The 20,824-nt window shown below is 36.2% G+C and overlaps 1 protein-coding gene across 1 annotated transcript in view; it reads right to left on the bottom strand.

Annotated features, from left to right (window-relative positions):
• Positions 1-15,727, bottom strand: part of mylk4b (myosin light chain kinase family, member 4b) — a 61,950-nt gene extending 46,223 nt beyond the window's left edge. Inside the window, exons 1-2 of the mRNA XM_030131466.1 lie at positions 15,557-15,727; positions 2,277-2,523 (exon numbers count right to left, since the gene is read on the bottom strand). Of these exons, the coding sequence (XP_029987326.1) occupies positions 2,277-2,523; positions 15,557-15,621 (312 nt within the window). The 5' untranslated portion in view covers positions 15,622-15,727. The remainder of the gene's footprint in view (positions 1-2,276; positions 2,524-15,556) is intronic.
• Between the last annotated feature and the right edge of the window lie 5,097 nt (positions 15,728-20,824).

Below are 20,824 nucleotides of genomic sequence, written 5' to 3'. Positions count from 1 at the left end.
ATCTGAGTGTTTAATTACAACATTGGTGTTACATCAGCAATTTCAGTCATGTAATGGATAATATGGGTATGAGTTACTGAGTAAAATGAGATCAGCTGATTGTGTTTTCAACTAAATCAGCTCAACCTACCCATGACTGCCACCTTGTGGCAACTAGATGCATATGTATCTAATTGTGGCAATAACTGCTCTAAACCAGGAGTGTCAAACTCATTTTAGTTCAGGGGCCACATACAGCCCAATCTGATCTCAAGGTGGTCAGACCAGTAAAATAACAGTTTAATAACCTACAAATGATGACAAATCCAAACTTCTCTCTTTGTTTTAGTGCAAAAAAAGTTTAATTAAATTATGAAAATGTTAACATATATAAACTTTCCTTTCACAAATAATGAACACAACCTTAAATTTCCTACAAAAAATAAGTGCAATTTCAACAATATAATGCCTTAATTTATTCAAATATGTGCATTATAGATTGTAGTGGATCTACAAATGCACAAGGCATTTAATAACAGGCATAATATTGTTAAAGTTTTGTAGTTTGGAACTAAAATTAGTTTAATTTCTCAAATTTTGAACCAGATTTTAACCTTTAGCTGGCCGGTTTTGATATCTAGCCTACAAAATTCTCAGTGGGTCTGCTCCTACCTACTTAGGTGCACTGATAAAAGCTTATGTTACCCCACGACCACTCCGCTCATCTGAGGAACATTGTCTGATGGTCCCCAGACCTTGTACAAGACAATCCAGGCTCTTTTCATGGGTCGTTCCACGTTGGTGGAACACTCTACTGAGTACTACGAGAACAGAGGCATCCCTGCCTATCTTCAAGAAGCCCCTGAAGACCCAGCTCTTCCGAGAGCACCTCCTGTCCTAGCACTGCCAGACATTCCACTTTAAATATTTTAATAAAGTTTTTCCCAGGATTATCACAGATTTTCCCAGGATTATCTCTGGACCTGCTGCAGTGGTCCTGCCTCTCTCCTGCCCTCATCATCATCACTCTCTTATCCTCAACTGCCTCCATGCATCTTCCCCTACTCCCCCCTTCTCCCCCTCTCCCCCAGTCTCTATCTCTATTGCTCTCTCTTTCTCTCTTTCTGTACCCTCTCTCTTTAACCCCAACTGGTCAAGGCAGACAGCCATCCTCCAGGAGTCTGGGTCTGCTCCAGGTTTCTGCTGTTAAAGGGAAGTTTTTCCTCGCCACTGTCACCAGTCACAAGTGTTTGCTCCTGGAGGATTCTGTTGGGTTTCTGTAAATTGGCTTAGAGTCTGGTTTTGACCAACTCTATATATAAAGTGTCATGAGATAACTTTTTTGTTGCAATCTGGCGCTACATAAAAAAAATTTGATTGATTGAGTGATTGGATTGGTTTTCCCCTGTAAGTCGCTTTGGAAAAAAGCGTCTGCCAAATGCATAAACATAAACATAAACATAAACATATCTTATATGTTTGACACCCACAGTCTAAACTGTACATACTGATACAATTAACAGGTATGCATGGAAAACCTGGCATATGCCATATAACTATATGTACTATCCACAAAATGTAGGCCTGTGTTTGGTAATTCAGTCATCATTGTGCAGTAAAAATGGTCCCTGTTAGTGTTTTGTTGTTATATTTGATGCTTTTGAATTCTATTAGTGCTGAATTAACATTAATGTTGCATTTTACTGCTGTATGTTTAAGGATGAGCTCATTTGAACTACTTTATATACTATCTCTATTTCTATGATGCAATATAGTCTCTTTTTCTATTATTATTATTATTATTATTATTATTATTATTATTGGATGTAGTAGAGTAATAGTACAAAGCCCTTAATTACAGTACTTGACCAAAGGTACTTCAGTACATTGCACCACTGGATGTGCATGTATATATGTTTGTGTTCTGGTTTATGTGAGTAAATGGGTTGAAGAGGTTCACAAACAGTAGCGGACCTGCAGCTCCCTCTAGTGAACATGTTCAGTTTATCTTGTCAGGACATGTTGTATCTGCTAACAGGTGCCCAGAACTGGAATAGACTGAGCCGTGTCTTATTTTGTCTCTCTTATTGCTTCCCTTTGCCCTCACTGTTGATTGTGCATCTCATAAAATGCGACAGGTGCGACACATTCTGCTCTAAAGACCTTTGGCCAAGAAATTAAGCTGAAAATATGCCCAGTGCTTTTTCTTTTCTCCTTTGACACATCACTCTTGTTGACTGTGAATAAGTGTCTCATTTTGTTGTTGAAAAGTGATGGTTTTGTATAGTCTGTGTTACCTGCTGGTTGCCTCCTTCCAGCTCCACATGTTTAAGCTCCCAGAAGCAGCGCATGGTCTCCACCTTCTCCAGGTGTCGGTAGAACGCCAGTCGACCCAAACGGAGGCTGTTGCTGCGGTTACGGATGGCCTTCAGTCCCTCCATCTTCTCAACAATGGGGGACATGGGTATTGGCGGCGGTACCACTGATGAGGACAGTCTTCCATTCTTCCTTCCAGATTCATTACACAGAGTCTTCTTATCTGACCTGCACATGCAAAAGCCATCATCAGCCTGCATCCCTCGAAAATATTTAATCACAAATAATCTACGCAAAGGCAGTGGAATATGGATAAAACGGACCATCTCTTTTGAATATGCAAATTTAATGTCTAACATAATATATTTACACAAAAAACACAATATACTTTACTATGTCAGAGCAAATGTCTTTCAAATACAGCGATAACAAAAGACATAGAAGCAGATAACTTATGTAGTGTGGGATCATGGGAGTTATTGTTTTTGCCACCACTACCAATGAAAATCTACATTTAAAATGCATTAATGTGTCAGTTTTATTCACATTTGTTTTGTTTTTTAAATACCTTCATATTATGTAATTTTAGACTAAAGACATAGCCACAAATAATAATAGTAAGTATTTTGGATGCATATAACAGCAACAGTGAATAAAACGTTGGATATCCTTGAATTTTAGCATTTTTGGAAACATATATAATGAAAGTAAGTCAGCTAAACTGTGATTATCTTTTTAGCCATATGTCTATTGTAAAAATCCTTAAGATGATGCCAAAATTTCACACAAATGAGTCAAGTTTAAACTGAAATCATAATATTCGGCAAAAACACAATCTTTGCTCATGATAAATTATAAAATAAACATTACTCTCATCCCAGGAGCTGCAAATCATACTCCATATTTATACATTCTCCTGCTTGGAGTACTATAACCCACTCTGTTCCGAACTCTCAAGAATGAAAAAAAAAAAAACAAAAAACAAAACTTATCTTTATTTAATATGTATGCTTTAGATGTGTGTTTTTTGTATTGTAATGCACTTTCATTACAAATATAGCTTTTTCTTGTGTATTTATCTGTCGACCAGAAATAGTTCAGATATGTTCCTATATGTGTGTGTGTGCGTCATGTGAGTTTTGCCACTGCCCCATATTTTAAGAAACAACAGGTGAACATGAACACCGATAATGACTCTTTAACCCTGTGTGTGTCCGACTCATTTTTCACAGGCTGTATTTCCCCAAGGATGTGACACTAAACAAAAAGGTCATTTCCATCAAAGACAATTAAGAAGAAAAGTAAGACACTCTTGTGAGATCTGCCAACACATACAGTATCTCTTCCAAGTGACTTTCTGTATTACCTTCCTGTCACGTCTGCACATTTTGTCCTGGTCTCATGCTTTTGTGTTAATGGTTCTTTGTTTTCTCTCAGGTCCTGTCTCCCCAGTCGTCCCTCCTGTCTGATTACCTGTCCTCGCCCTCATGTATTTCACCTGTGTCTTGCGTCTGATTACAGATTCTGGACTACAGACTTGCACCTCAGCTTTTTATTAAATCTGCTTTTGATCTCGATCCTGAGATGTGTGCTTTGAGTCCATTTTTCATCTCTTTGACATTTGATCATCCAAACAACACACCCATCTTCTTTGCAGACTCAGTTAGATGACAGGAAGTACATTTTATACCATGTCATACAACTGACGCAGCTTCAAATGCATTGTACAGTGGTGGAAAAAAGTTTTTGGACACCCCATGCATTTGTGGTATATTGCATTAAAACTCTTAAGTCATTGAACTTGTTCCATTCTCCAAATCCACATGCTCCATTCTGCATGTAGTCTGCTCCATGGTGATCAAAACTAGATGTTTCACCAAGATAATGAAACACATCCAGGACATGACATGTCAAAACTGTCAAAAATGTGCTTTTGTTATTTTGTTCTTGATAACAATAAATCTGATGCAACAACACCTTTGGAATTGCAAATATTTCATGATAATGTTTGAGATTGTGTAAAATTTGAAAGATGTCCAAAAACTTTTTTCCACTGCTGTATACTTCCATTACTTCAAACTATTTTTATATTTATTAGTTTGTCAAAAATTGTTTAGCTGAAGCTCAGCTTTTTATTCCATAAAATCCTGATATGTCAAGATAATATTTGAGATACAACATTACAATTTTAAGTGTGTCTTAAGAGTGCTTCTTCCACTACTTTAGATATTATAGATTATCTTAACCCATACAGACCCAGCGCTACTTATGTGGCAGTTCCAAAATATTTTTTTCCCTCTATATTTAACTTTTCTTAAGTGATTTATCACCATTTATTATAATATTACCCTCTGCTTTCTTAATTTTTTTTAAAAATTTAGTATTTTTAAAAATTTTAGTATTTTCCTATATTTAATTCACTAATCATGTAGATATTCATAAAAGCTCAGAGTAAAGTTGAGGGTTATTACATCAAAAACAGAGAAAACCCAAGAAAAAGTGACTTTTTCAGCAAAGATATGAATAACTGAACATAAACCAAGTGTCCCCATTTCACTGTCATTGATTAAACTCCATGGGTTTTACTGGTGTTTCCACAGTAACTGCAGAGCCTCTGAACATCCAAATGGATCATATCTGATGACCATGAAAAGACGACAAACTGTATTTTACACCAATTATTTACATGTATTGATAGGATTAATGGATCAACAGGTATTAAACATTTCACATCAGTATGGTTTTGGTTGTCAGTGTTTTTTTTTTAAGTCTTTATGAGTCAAGTGAAGCCAGCTTGTTTCTACTGATTCATTGGAATCATACAAGCCCTGGAAAATACACTTGATGCATTTTGTTAAATCTCTCCGAAGTCTTCACTATCATGAGTCAGTTCAAACATGGACGTAAATTACAACTTGAGTGGTTGATAGATGCATATAACAACACATTAATTTTCTTCTTCAACTACTTTTATCATATGTTACATACATTAGATTATCATATTGTTTACATAGTAAGAGAACAGTTGTGTAACAGGTAAACTGGTGTTTGTGTGTGGTCTGTTGATGCAGCAGTGTTTTCCATGTGCTTTGACGCCGTCCTCCAGTGGGAACTATCTCAGATTCACAGAGGATGAGTGATGATGTGGTGGAGAAATCCATCCTGACGCCTGATGGCGACAGCTGGCTTTCTGCTGCGCTCTACCTGTTGAGCCTCTGGGGGAGTCACAGAAGATCACTGGGGATATTTATACTTCTGGAGTGTAAAATGTCCTGTCTTTACTTTACAATTACAGAGGTCAGAGAGTGCCTGTAGTTTCAGCCCAGGGCATGATGCACAGTGTATGTAACAGCCAAGGCTGTTCTTTAGCATCAGGGGTTTTCTCGGGGTAGGATTTCAGTTTCAGGGCTAAACCCTTAAGAGTAGCCAGAGAAACACCTGTTACTGCTTCTTACATTGGTCCTTTTACATTTGCAGATTTACTTACAGTTGTCAGAACTTTAGATTCTTCAATTTGATGTTTTAATCCTTTGTGATAAGTTCAGTCTGCAGAGGCATCATCTGTCTGACAACCTTTTTGGTTTTAGAACACAGGAACCAAATCTGTTTTACTCAATGTATGTACGTCATGAATGAAATATAAAATGGTAAAAAAAAATAATCTGAGCCTTTATCTGAAGTTGATTCACCCACCAATTAAGATTTTCCTTTAAAACATAGACACGGACACAGACATTCATAAAATAGTTTTTCTCATCCGCTAGATACATTTAATGTGCTTAGAAATACAAAAAATTAAGAAATCATAATCTGTTGTAGATAATTAGAGTCAAATATACAACTAAAATACTGTTACCTGTCAAAATGTTTGTGATTATAAAGGGGTTGAATATGAAAGTATTATTTTTGGCAAAATCTATGTGTAGAACATTTTCCTTTTACTGCAGTCTGTGTGTTTCTGATCAACATACATTATTTTGGCGATTGTGCTTTAAAATCTAAATATCAAATGTCAAAATAAATGTCAAATTAGCTTGATTTACCCACTGAATGATACAATTTAAAAGAAAATAATTAACAGAAAGTAATCATAAATGTAAAACAAAAAAAAAGTTAAAATAAATGTTGCACACTGTATTATACTATTATATGGCATTTTGGCAAAGATTTTATATCTGTAATGCGTCGGTTTTCTAAGTATCCTTCCCAGTGCTATTTCAAGTTTAATGGGGAAAAAAACTTGATGCAACTCTTCAACTGGAAACAAAATTTTCACAAAGATTTTCACTATTTCTCCTTGTGCTGTCAGTGAAAAACATCAATAATTTAATGGACAATGGTCCCTATCTGAGCATGTCATTGATGTTTATTTACCAACTGAAAATAATACAATTATATTCTGCACTTATATCTAAACTGTTACCCAAAGAGTTGGAATAATTTTGTTTTCAGACACATTCCTCTTTATATTCCTATTTGTACACATCAGTATTCAGCTTTGACCAGTTACACTATCTATCAATCATTTTATGAGAAGAGGTAAAAATACTTTATTCCAACTTTATGGGTAACGATGAGTATGTAGTGATTTTTTTAGTAGTAAGAATAGTAGGACTTTGACACTGATAGTAGTTAAGTGATTATTAGGACTTAAAAAGTCAGATTAAAGACTCCCTCACACTGTAGTTTGTCATATTTATGCTAAACCACATTTTTAACAACCAAAACGCTAGCTTTTATTGCTTAAACCTAAAAACATACAGGTTTAATACAGCAACTCTAAGGTAACATGTAAACCAAATAGCTTTTATACTAAAAACTAAAAATACTAAATCTAAAAACTTATATCAGACTCTGATCTCTGATGGCAAAGTCTTGGGTTTTGTCCTGTTTATCCACTGCAACTACCTCCTGCTCTGTTGGGGAAAGTATCACTTCTTATTATGCTGAGATTGCATGTATCAGTAGTTTACAGAAATGTGCAGAGTCAACATTTTTCCCTGTGAGCTGTATTTGCATTTTAACTCTTTAAAACCTGATGTGTCATCGCTGACACACCCTGTGCATATGCAGTTTGGATGGCTGTAACTCTTTCACTGTTTGAGCAATTGGAAAAATTCTAGCGGTTTCTGAAACGTGAGACGTTGCGTTTCATAGGTTTTACTGGCGCGTTGCGGCAATTTCACTCATGCCTGTACTAGAAGCTGGGGAAGAAGCTGTTTTAGCAGTATTATAAAATGCAGTAAATTGTAAATGACTGCTAGATTTTGAAAGATCTGGGAAAAAAAGTGCTCTGGAAAAATGGGCAAATGGACTCCCTCACAGCATAACCCTTTAACCCACAGGTGTCAAACTCCGGTCCTCGAGGGCCGGTATCCTGCATGTTTTAGATGTTTCCCTCTTCCAGCACACCTGATGGTCGTTATCAAGCTTTTGCAGAGTTGAATGATAGGCTCACCATTTGAATCAGGTGTGTTGGAAGAGGGAAACATCTAAAACATGCAGGATACCGGCCCTTGAGGATCTGAGTCTGACACCCCTGCTTTAACGCATCTGCTGGCCGTTTTACATGTGGACACCCTCTGCTGGCCATTATCTTTATTCCCAGTTGGCAAGTTCCTATTGGTCAGGTCCCACTATATAGGAACCAGCAGTTCTCCTTCCAGGCCCCTGGTTGACTTCCTGATGAAGGCTTGAAGCCGAAACGCGTAGAAGTGCTTTTTAGGTGTAGATATGCCCATGCCATGGTAAGAAAGGCATTTTAATGTTTAAAGAGAGTGCCTTGGAGTTTTTCTTCCAGTTTGGTATCTACTTTATAAATCCCTTTTTCCAAAGAGCACCTCGAACAAACTCTTTTTGGGTCCTAGAAGCATTCCTTCACATGAATTTTTTTTTTTATAACCCTTTAGTTTGTCTGGAATTTCCTCTTGTGGGACAAATAAAGGCCTATCTTATCTCCATCTTGTCTTAGTCAAAATAAGAAAAAAGTCCAGGCAGACCATTTTAGGCTTAGGATTTAAAGCAGGGGTCTCAAACATGCAGCCCGCCAAAGGTTCCAATGCAGCCCCTGGAACGATTCTGCAAAATGCAAAAATTCCACAATCAAGGTTGTCGAACTCATTTTAGTTCAGGTTCCACATACAGACCAGTATGATCTGCAGTAAAATAATAACAGCAGAATAACCTACAAAAATAATGACTCCATATTTTCTTCTCAGTTTGATGTGACAAATAATATTACACTATGTCTATAAATAATGACCACTTCAAATTTTTGTCTTTGTTTTAGTGTAAAAATAACATTAAATTATGAAAATATTTACATTTACAAACTATATCCTGTAACAATAAAATGTGAATAACCTGAACAAATATGAACAACCTGAAATGTCTGAAGAAAATTGAGTGCAATTTTAACAATTTTCTGCCTGTTACTAAGTGTTTAGTGTCTTTGTAGATCCGATCCATAATCCACATGTAGAAATGATAAGTTGAGGCTTAATATTGTTAAAATTGCACTTATTTTTCTTAAGAAATTTCAGTTTTTTCAGGTTATTCACATCTTTTTTGTTTGGATAGTTCATAAAAGTAATTATTTTCAGAATTTAATAACAAAGACAAAAAATTGGAGTCGTCATTATTTATAGGTTATTATGCTAGTATTTTACTGGTCCAGCCCACTTGAGATCAAATTGAGCTGAACGTGGCCCCTGAAAGAAAATAAGTTTGAGACCCCTGGTTTAAAGGGTTAATATCAGTAAATATGACCAGTGACAAATTACTGTTTTTTATACTTTTACAGAACATCCAGGCTAGTGTTTTTAAGGAACGCCTTTCAAGAAACCGCGACCGATCACCAGCTCCATCTCCATCTCACGGTCCTAGAGACCCTCTGTGTTCCTCGGTGACTGTCTGACCCTGGGTCACGCACCCTTTCCTGGCTTTATTTTGGGTGCTACCTCCTACAGGGTGAGGTCAAGGGGCACGCCATCACCAGAAAAGGAAAACGTCCACTGGTGAAAAACCGTTACAGGGCAGGAGCTGTCACAATGCTTGTTGCCAGGCAAACAGCTGAACAGATAGCTTTCCATTGTAGTCGCTTTGACTCATCGCAGTTGTTGCTTTAACCACCAGTTACATAAGGGTATTGTGTATGGTATGTGGCTGCGTTTTAATGTATGCGTGCATGTATGGCGGTGTGTCACTGTCCAAGTAATGCTGTAGTTTGTGTACGTTTGCTTTGCTTGGCGGCCGTGGTAATCCCTTCTATAAAACAGCAGGGGGGTTCCTATCTGTCTTCTTCATCGTAATCCGTCTATGTAACCGATAGCAAGACCTGCGTGTGTCTCATAACTCTTAAAGTAGCAATGAATCATGAAGACCCTGGGGAACTTTGTTAGTCCATGAGTGTATGTTTAGATGAGTAAAGAGCAGGAGAAAAAAGAGGGAGGGTCGGCATCTTTCAAATCCCCCCTAAAATGCCAAATGGTCCACAGCGGCACAGTGATGAGAGGAAACATCGCTGTCAAAACAGACCTTTCCTAAGCAAGCCAGAGGCATTAACTACACCAAAATCTATTTATACAGACTGACTGTTTTGGTTAAATGAATAAAAATACACATGGTAAGTGCTGATGATGGCAGAAATGCAAACAGGAGGGGACGACGGCGGCATGGTTTGATGTTGTAAAATTATTTTCCTACCTGAGATCAAATACAGTATCAGAGTCTGAACATAGCTGTGGGTTTATTTTAACAGGCTAATTGCACAACGTACAAGCTCCGGACAATGGAGGGTGTCAAAAAAGAGACGCTATGAAAGACAGTAGCAACAGGTGACAATGTAACACTCCTTTGTGTCACTCAGTTTTATGTCCGCTAAAGTACAGAAAAGACGACTGCATTAATAGAACTAATCAGACTCGCAAGAAATGTGTGATTTAAATAAATAACGATTCTGAAAAAGTTGATTTTTTTCCTTGTGCAAATCATATTCTTGACATCAATATTTTTAAGTATTTCACAAAACACTTCACTGATTATACTGTCTTAATTCATGATGTGAGCCTTATTCTACTGCCAATGTGTTAAAAGTGTTTACATTTGATATTTTATTTATCAGTATAAGGCTTGTATATTTGTCACACCTATAGCTACGATGTTTTCTACACAGATTAATTTGGTTTATACATTTTCCAATAAGATACTGTTGTCTAGTGGTGACGTTTCATACTGAACCTGATGGAACACCTCCCCTCACCCTCCCCTACAGTGGCCACAATAAAATAAGTCCCTCATTACACCCAATGTTTATTTTATTGGTTCTGGGTTTTTAGAGGGAATTTTAACTGTAGCTCACACTCAAATGTAGTCCGAGATGTTAATGTATTTTAAGACAGAAAACAGAAAACATTCATTTTGAGGCTTTTGTAGAAACACGGTGCAGTCCTTTTCCCTCTTTAGATATAAATGATTCATGCTAAGGTAACAGAAACAAAATCATTCTTAATTTTTGCATAATTATTTACTAATTAAACATTTATATTACATTTTCTACTCCCCTCTGAATCAAGTTAAATCTTAAACACTGATGTTAATGGGCAGTTTCCCCAAAGATTGTAAGTAAAAGACAAATAATCTGATCTAATAATCGTATTCTTATTTTTATTGGTAAATGGACTGAACTTATATAGCGCATTTTTTACACCTTCATGGTGCCCAAGCCGTTTTACAAGGCCTCACATTCACCCATTCACACACACACTCATACACCAGTAGGCGGCTGCCACCATGCAAGGCACTGCCAGGCCACACTGGGAGCAATTTAACCCAAGGACACTTTGACAAGTGGACAGTCAGAGCCAGGATTCGAACCACCAACCCTTTGGTCATTGGATGACTGAGCCACAGCTGCCCACAGCATTGCTTTTATCGGGGATTGATTATAATACACATCTGATTTAAATTAATTTGTGTTTTCTTTTTGCACTGCAACAATAGACTGAAGGAGTGTTTTTTGTTTGTATTTGTCATTGTTAATGCTGTGACTGCATGGACATGCAGAAACATAAAACTATTCTATTCTATTCTATTCTATATGATCTAAAATGTGAATATATATGTGGTTGAAAATTGTAGTTGGACTATCTGTCAGGGGTGTCAAACATACAACCCGGGGGCCAAAAAAGGCCAGGCAAAGGTTCCAATTTGGCCCGCAGGATGAATTTGCAAAATGGAAAAATTACACTGAAGATACTATAACAGTCAAGGATGTCAAATTGCATTATGAAAATATTTACATTTACAAACTATACAACTACACACGATAAAATGTGAATATCCTGAACAAATATGAACAACCTGAAATGTCTTAAGAAAAAGGAGTTCAATTCCAACAAAAAAATAGATTCACTGTGATCCGTAAGTTGTGTTAATAACAAGCTGAGACATACTATTCTTGATATTGCACTTATTTTTCTGAACAAATGCCAGGTTGTATATGGTTGTTGAGGTCATTCATATTTTCATAACGTAATTTGACTTTTTTCACACACAAAGTGAAAAATGTGGATTATGATGTAAGTAAAAGTTATTATGCCTATTATTTTACTGATCTAGCCTCCTTGAAATCACATTGTGCTGAACTAAAATGAGTTTGAAACCCATGATCTATGTTGTCAATTCATATGAACTATTTAGTCACTGAATTTCCCTCAAAAAATGTGAAAAACCATTATGTTAATAATAATAATTCAGTTTAATGACATCTATCGTCACCTTAATAGAAGACTCAGACATATGGAAACTACATCAATTAATACCTTTGATGGTATTCATTAGTGCTTGTTGTGCCACTTGTTTTTAAGCTTAACACATAGACAAACAGGTGGAAACAACAAGCTGAGAGTCATCAAAGCTTCCTTCTTACAGCTCCTAAGCTATCATATTTACACATTTTATCATGAGCATTTAACACATGTACAAATAGAAAATGAGACGGCATGGTTAGCAGTTAGCTCACACACTGGAGCTCTTTATTTAATAGCAGATTAGCGCTCTTTTCAATAAAACACCGCTGACTCTCCCTTGTGTTGGTAACTATCTCTAAAGCAAACCGCATGTCAGTAAGACTGTTGTGTAGTTGCTAGGATGTCTTTCTCTGTTGTTTTTATCAGAGTGTGGATCAAACAAACTGATTGCATGCGCTTATTAACCATAATTTCATTCCAAAAACCTCAAACCTAAATTAGAAGAAACTGTGTGTGGTGGCAAATTTGTTAATATGAGTAAAAAATGACAATAATTCTTGTTTAAAGTTTCAGCTTAATGACAGAAAGAAAGAGGTCTCATGATATGTGCATGACTTATATGAGAAAATGACCATGATAGTTGAGAAATATTGCAAGTTAGGGCAGATTTTTGGGACCCTGAGGTACACTACAAACAAAAAGTTAAGGATATTTTTTGTCATTTTTGCCATTTGTAAATAAAACAAAAAAAATATGTTTCAATTCAGTTCATACACAAAAAAATAGAAAGTGCAGTGCAAGAATCCCAACTAAAAATTAAAAATATCCTTAATTTTTTGTTTGTAGTGTATATGCTTTCCACAATTTCTTATATTTTGTTCCTGATTTGATCGGAGACACAGGAAACTCGTGCAGAAAGTGAGCTCAGAATCTAAACTGCTGCATTGTATTCCACGGTCTCCACTCTAACCACTTAACTGCAAGCTGCCTATATCTGCCTCTATATTTTTATCTGATGCCGCTTTCTTTGTCAGGCAGTGTCATGGTGTAGAATAACAGGCCAGCGCTTCCCAATCAACACTTCATTTGGTACATTCTCAAATTAAAATCCACAAATTATCTCAGCCTCTGCTTTGCATGTCTACGCTCAGATAAACGAGCATTGCAGTTGCTCTCAGATAAGATAACGTGAAGTGGCGGAGGGAGACACAGAGTCTGTTGCGTGTGTGTTTTACGCACATGTGCAAGCGTACAATACACACATGCACGAAAGTGTTGAAGTAATCCAAGGCCTAACTCTGCTGGTGTTTGTTATGTATGAGTGTGGTGGAGGAACATCAACAAGGCAGATTAGGGGCCTTTTTTAAGTACCAGCCCAGGACAGAGGGTCTAGACCCATATGATATGAGTAGGAGGGGTGGGAGGGGGGGGGGGGGCTCATATGGACAGTCTTCACCCCAGGGTGCTATCTCTCCCTTGGGGCCTCTCCTGTCCTGGTTTAGTAGTTGCATGGAAACAACCATCAAAGCCTATAAACCGTAGGAATGTGGGGGAGGTGTCTCTGAGTGTGTAAGGAGAAGAGAATAGAATTGTACCGAACATTACAGTCTAAATTTATCTTTAATTTCCTCTCAGGATGCAGCAGAGACATACTCAAGTCCTTTAGAATACACAGGAAGAAAAAAAGAAAAAACGTCTCTGCTCAAGCCTTGGATCAAATTAGACGCACTATTCGGATGAAAACTAGCCCATGAAATGAAATGCTGAACATACTTTGCTGCCCACACTCCATCATTAGAGACGATACTCAAGTTTCTCAACATTTTTCAGATTAACAGGCATCGAATTTAACATGTTGACTGCCCGCACGATAATATCAAGTGATCAACAGGTTTATTTTTCTACATCTAAATTCAACATTCTGTTCTTTCAGAGCCACCAGATCACACACGAATTTCATCGCTGCCAAAAGCCAAGTCATGATCGGGATATCATCACCACTGCTCTCTGGAGTGTGCTGTGCTAAACAGTTTAATGAAAGGGGTTCTCATTGAGTGGGGTCAGACTGGTATCAAACCTGGCAACCCTGAAATTACGCAATAAGCGATGCATAGAGCACACACAAATGGTACGAGGTAAATAAATAATTGTAAATGACTACCATACTTAATAGAAATTTGATGTACCTTTAAATTTTTATCATCAATACTGCACTTTTTACTCCCCTTCACAGCTTTAGTTACCTTTCAAATTGCTGCTATGAGACTACAAACATGTTGATTTAAAATCAAGATGAGGTGTTATTGTATTGGGTTGAGTTTCTAAAGATCCTTTTTTTTAGCTGAAGATACACTTAAAAATAGAAAATGCAGTGCCACAAAGTTAAAAACAGGCCTCACATTGTTTTAACGATACATCACATTCCCAGAATATGATACAAACATACATCATCACCCAGAACATGATGCATTTCTGTGGATTAAAGTTTATAGTTACTGTTTTTAAACTCAACCTTATCCATCCACAGCAGTAAAACTTATAAACCCTGTCATATATATTTAGAAACAATGACAGGGATCATTTTACTGCACAATGACTATTTTTACTTTTTATTCATTGCATTACTTGGTGTAACATGTACTTATAGCGGAGTATTTTCCTAGTGTTGCATCAATAAGGTTAAATAAATAAATAAAAGTTCTTCCACTGCTGATACACACACAGAATTAGTCATTACATCAATTATAATCATAATTCCCTTCAGATTTCTCACAAAATACACCTTGCAACATCATTCAAGTGGGTTTTGTGTACAAATATGCAACTATTACACACTTGGACTGTACATACACGTGGCACACACTCATTGTGCACACTCTGTGCCCACCACAGCCCCTGCCATCATTCACACTGACAACAACTCAGCAACCTCTGCAGAAGAGTGTAACTGTAGAACTTCCACTCAGTGTACTTTTCCATTTGACCCAGACAAGGCCCGAAGCGAATAGAGTTGCATTATTTACATCAAACAGATGCTTTGGTTACCACTGGATTGTGAATACTCAGTCAGATATTTCTATTTGGCCATTTAAAAGGACAAATATGTTGATATATTTCTCCAGTTTTTAATGCAAATCTATGTCATTAAACAGGTTGTGACCCTGACAGATGCAGACTCTAAACTTTAGTTCTTTGTGCGGAGACTTTGCAACAAAACAGGACTGTTAACACAACAGTTTTTGTCAGGTTTGTGCTCCAACTACATGTAGAATAGATCAATCAGTGCGCCCAGTAACTTGACAAGTAACACCTTGCACTGGATGTAACTGATACCATGGGAAAAAAGGTGTTAGAATTCAGAACATGGTCATTATAAAAGTTCAACGCTGCTTTGCATTTCTTCGTCTATAGAAGTAGGTCAAAAGTAATTGTCGTGACTAATGAGCACGTCTTTGATACGAATATTAAAGATATTTCTGTGTTTTTGCATCAGCAGATGTTAAAGGACTTACCCTTGGTAGTTGGCCACATTTGCAATCACCAAAACCTTCTTCTCTTTTCCCCCCATGTCTCTCATGGGTGTGATGGAGTCCGTCTGTCCAGGTTTCACTGGTTTTTAACTCCTGCTGCTGCTGCTGCTGCTGCTGCTGCTTGATGCTTGATGCTCTGTTCTCCTCTGCACAGTCAATGACAAGCTCTGGCTGTTTGTGGAACTGTGGAGTGAGAGTCACAGACGTCCAGGGATAAGCAGCAGAGGAGGTGGGGGTGAGGGTGAGTGGGTAAGAGGGATGGGGTAGAGAGGGTGGGGGGGGTGGAGGGGGTGGGGTTCCTGCTCTGGGATCCAGGGACCACAAGCAGGGACGGAGCGGAGGAAGTGTTCCAGGGAATGTAGCTTGTTATAATGGAACGTGAGGAATGTCAGAGTGCCATGTGTCTCTGTGAGAGGAGGGATGATAGACTGAGAGTGGAGGGGAAGGGGGATATGGGGAGGGGGGATATGGGGGGGTCCAAAATAAGAAGGACGATAGAAAGTCCAGTTTTAAAACACGAAATTTGTTATTTACTATTATGTATATTTTTTGCCAGTTTTTAATTTTTTTCTAATATTTAGGAGGATTTATCTAAATAAAACAATCACTGAGGTTTTCATTAGTGAATAAACAAATCAAAATGGAAATCATTCTATTCTTGTTAAAACCTTTTGAGACCCGGCTATGCATTTTTTAAAACTGATCTCATGAAATTGTGTTGTATGTCATGCCAATTTCTTTTTTTAAAAAACCTTCTGTTTATTGTTTTGTTTGTTTGTTTGTTTGTTTGTTTGTTTTTTACATATAAAAGCAAAGAACATAGTTCCGTTGTATGATACAAAAGTCAAACAAATAGACAAACAATATGCGGAACAAACCACCCTCCCCTGGCACACATTCCCTCCAGATTTCAGGAAAGACAAAAATAAACAAATAAATAAACAGTAAATAAATGCAAAATAGAAGTACAAAATTCCCACTTTAAACATTACCGATAAATAAATAAATATAATAATAGTAATGTTAAATCAAAACTGCTAAGGCACACTAATTCTGTGTAATACAATACTCAATCAAGAGAAACATGACAGATTGTTCTATTAACACAGATCAGAAAAGGAGTCCATGTCTTTTCAAATGTGTTCGAAGCTCCAACTAAAGTTAATCAATTTTTTTTCCATTTTGAGAAAATGAAGTACTTCCTTGATCCATTTTCAGAAGGTTAGTGAGATGACTATACTAATCTCTGCACACATGTATTGTATAAACTGTCTTGGTTAGTTCTATTGAAGTTTTTAGCTCAATAGTTTTTACTTGAACTTTTTTCTATGTCTGGTTTGCAATTGCACAATTCGCCTATTTATCTATTCATTTATTTATTCTTCTTGCTCTGTTTTTTTTCTTCTCTTTCTCTTCTCTCCTTGTTCTATCGTTTATATCTTATTCTTGCTCTAGGAAGTTAGTGTATTTTTAGAATATACAGGGTGGGGAAGCAAAATTTACAATGAACATTTAGTTGTTTTTTCTCAGCAGGCACTACGTCAATTGTTTTGAAACCAAACATATATTGATGTCATAATCATACCTAACACTATTATCCATACCTTTTCAGAAACTTTTGCCTATATGAGTAATCAGGAAAGCAAACGTCAAAGAGTGTGTGATTTGCTGAATGCACTCGTCACACCAAAGGAGATTTCAGAAATAGTTGGAGTGTCCATAAAGACTGTTTATAATGTAAAGAAGAGAATGACTATGAGCAAAACTATTACGAGAAAGTCTGGAAGATACTATTAAAGAAGAATGGGAGAAGTTGTTACCCTAATATTTGAGGAACACTTGGGCAAGTTTCAGGAAGCGTGTGAAGGCAGTTATTGAGAAAGAAGGAGGACACATAGAATAAAAACATTTTCTATTATGTACATTTTCTTGTGGCAAATAAATTCTCATGACTTTCAATAAACTAACTGGTCATACACTGTCTTTCAATCCCTGCCTCAAAATATTGTAAATTTTGCTTCCCCACCCTGTAAGCCCCGTTTTATGTATTTGGCTGAAGCCTTTCCATCTGAGCAGACTTTTCTTTATCTGTCATGTTTAACAGTTTTCTTCCACTATATTATGACTTTGTAATCTAAGTTATGTTTATTATGTTGGTCGTTTGTCCAGGACAACAGATGGAAATTAGCTTATCTGCTAAATCTGGTGCATGCATGTTGTTCGTTGTATCTAACACCTATACACACGTCCTGTAACTAAATACATATATACAAATACAAAAGAGGATTGTCACTCCAGTTCTTGCTATACATACGCATTTTCATCCTTTCACATGTTATTCAATGCCATTTGATCGTGTGTCAGTTTACACCAAGATCTCCGATTTACATATCCATAACTGCTAACCCTCAGTGCGTGGTATTTGACGCTGCGTGAACATACACACATGGTCATGTGAGTTTTTAGCGGAAGTCTTTATAACAAAACAAAACATATGGTTTGTGCATTAACAAAAATAAACCAAACCAAAACCAAAATAGACCAAAAATAAAAGTAAGGAGCAGAATGTACACCACTGTAATGGAGTAGAAGTACTGTTTCTTCTTCATAAGTGTACTCAAATGAAAGTAAAAGTATGTCATATTAAAAGTACTCTTAAAAGTACAATTTATGTAAAAAGTTACTGAAGTAAATGTAACGAAGTAGATGTAACGCATTACTGCCTACCTCTGTCAATAATGGTAATAGGTGCAATGGAAACAGATTTGTAACAAGACAAGCACTCGGAGAGCACAGTCCTCCGCCAAGACAGATCCGCCCGCACCCCAATCACCACCAAAATTTAATCATTTCTTCCTTGTGCCAATATCAACATTTCCTGCAAATTTCATGAAAATCCATTTATAACTTTTTGAGTATTCTTGCTAACAAACAAACACGCATGCACATAAAGCAAAGTGATCACAATACCTCCTGGCAGAGGTAATAATTGTGAGTGTCTGTACATGTGCAATATGGTTTGTGGTTGAAAGGGAATTTGTATGCAGTGGTAGAATATGCTACTCTATTTTATTCTATTCCTATTTTTATTGTTATTATCCAGGACACACAGCAAATTTTGTAAAGCAAAAGGAGCAAAGGTGAACTGAGTTGAACTGGGCTGAATGTGGACCAGCAGGGAGATTACGTTCACTATATTATATATGTAACAGGAATGTCATATTAGATGAAAAGCAACAATGAAAATGCAAACATGAGGAGCTGTGGAAAAGGTTAGACAAAGGATCTGACAAATCATGGAAGAGGTTTTTGTCAAAATACCTCTGAAGTCAGCAAAATCAGCTACTCAATCATCAGCCCATGTTGTAAGTTGTGATCTTTTACACTATAATGTTAAAAAAAAAAACACCAACAGCTCATTATGTTCACATGTGGCTGACTTTCTGAAAAGTCAGATGAAAACATGTTTAATGTTTTAAGTGTGGACCAGATCTAAACCACTTAACTTAAAAAAAAAAAAAAAAAAAAAAAAAAAAAAGCTCAAGACAATAAAAACAGTCATTGTTTCAGAGAAACAGCCTTTCATTTTTCATATTTTTAGTGCTTTATCATTTGTTGTCTTAGTGTTCATTTTGCAAACTTCTACTGTATCTATATATTCTTTATTATTAAATTTACTTTAACTTTATTATTTATGTTTTGAAAGCTCTATTATGTAGCATATCCACATTATCTTATCCATCTATCTAAAAACAGGTAGGTCTTTGTTATGTTTTTTATTTACTTGCCTACTTTTTTTGTTTTTTGTGTCGTTTTTTTTTATTTATTTTTTTTTTCCCATTCATTTATTCATTTATTTTCTGTTTATTTATTTTTTTATTTATTTGTCAACTTAAAATATAGAAAATATTGCAATTTCCAACAGTTTCTAACAATGTTCAGATTCAAAGAAACCCCTATAATTTATGCAGTGAAATGCCCCATTGAGGTAAAGCATTTACATAAAATCTTTAATACACAACCTCATTAGTAAACATGATTTATCTCTGAGGTCAGATTTTTATGGTTTTTATAGTAGTAAAAACTCTAAGGATCCAAACTACTTAATATCATCTGCTATGAAATTACACACTGTGCATTTGGAATTTTATTACATTTTAGATGTGTAATTTTAAGCCTTGTTAAAGCTATCTTCATCTTCACCTCTTCTTCTTTTTTTTTTTTTTTTACCATTTTAGTATATAAGTGTGGACTTGTATTTTTTTTCTGTTAAGCCATTTTTCACTGTCTTTTAATATGAAAAGTGTATTTATTATGAAAAGGCTTAGTTGAAGTTGTTTTATCACATGCCAGGTCTAAAAACACCAGGAGGGATGAGCACCGGGGCGCAATAAATGTGGTGTCAAATCACTTTGAATCTCCCATGACAGAAATAGATGTTAATAAATCACATACTATAAATGAGCCAGTGACAGAAAGTAACAGAGTACATTTACCCAGTCAATTACTTATAACACTAATGATTCAAAATTAATTATTTAATAATGTCAGATGCATTAATACAAGTTTCAGAGGTAACAAACCAGTACTTCTATGTCCATATTTCACTAATTACATTTTGCTGCATCTGTACTTTTACATGAGTTTGATTTTTCATGCAGAACTTTTACTCGTAATGGAGTACTTTATTGGTTCTTTAAATAAAGAATTGGAATACTTCTTACACCACTAACATGTATATGTAATTACTTTACAGAAGCACATAAAATTAGGGAAAAAAGCAGGTCTTAAAAATATATTTATACAACCTTATGACAATGGTCTGCACTTCAAAACAGTCATGAGAAAAAGAGAGTACACCATCTCTGAATTCTCTGGTTTTATCCGTCAGGACGTTAAAAATGATCTCGTATTTAACCAGGTTCTAAAATTAAATGAATGATCATTAAATCAGGGACATCTGCTCAGCAGCACCTGCTATTTACCCTCTTAAACCCTACGGAAGCAGTGAGAGTATAGAGTTTTACATGCTTCACCATTCTGGCTCCATTTTTGACAATAAATAATGACATTGCAGAAACTGTTGTGTATTGTTTTACACTTGAGATTAGACCTGCTAAGAAACAGGTGATTTTTTTATTATTATTATTATGTTTTGATACATAAAACCGTGTAAATCAAAGGGTGCACTTTCCTTTACTCTTGACTATTTTTTTCTCAAAATGGGTTGATGTCAATTCACTAAATGGC

This window comes from Sphaeramia orbicularis, chromosome 4 (assembly GCF_902148855.1).
Source record: "Sphaeramia orbicularis chromosome 4, fSphaOr1.1, whole genome shotgun sequence".
In the NCBI taxonomy this organism is placed as follows: Eukaryota; Metazoa; Chordata; class Actinopteri; order Kurtiformes; family Apogonidae; genus Sphaeramia; species Sphaeramia orbicularis.
Note: the sequence above shows the minus strand (reverse complement) of the source record. Positions and strands in the feature narration are given on the sequence as shown.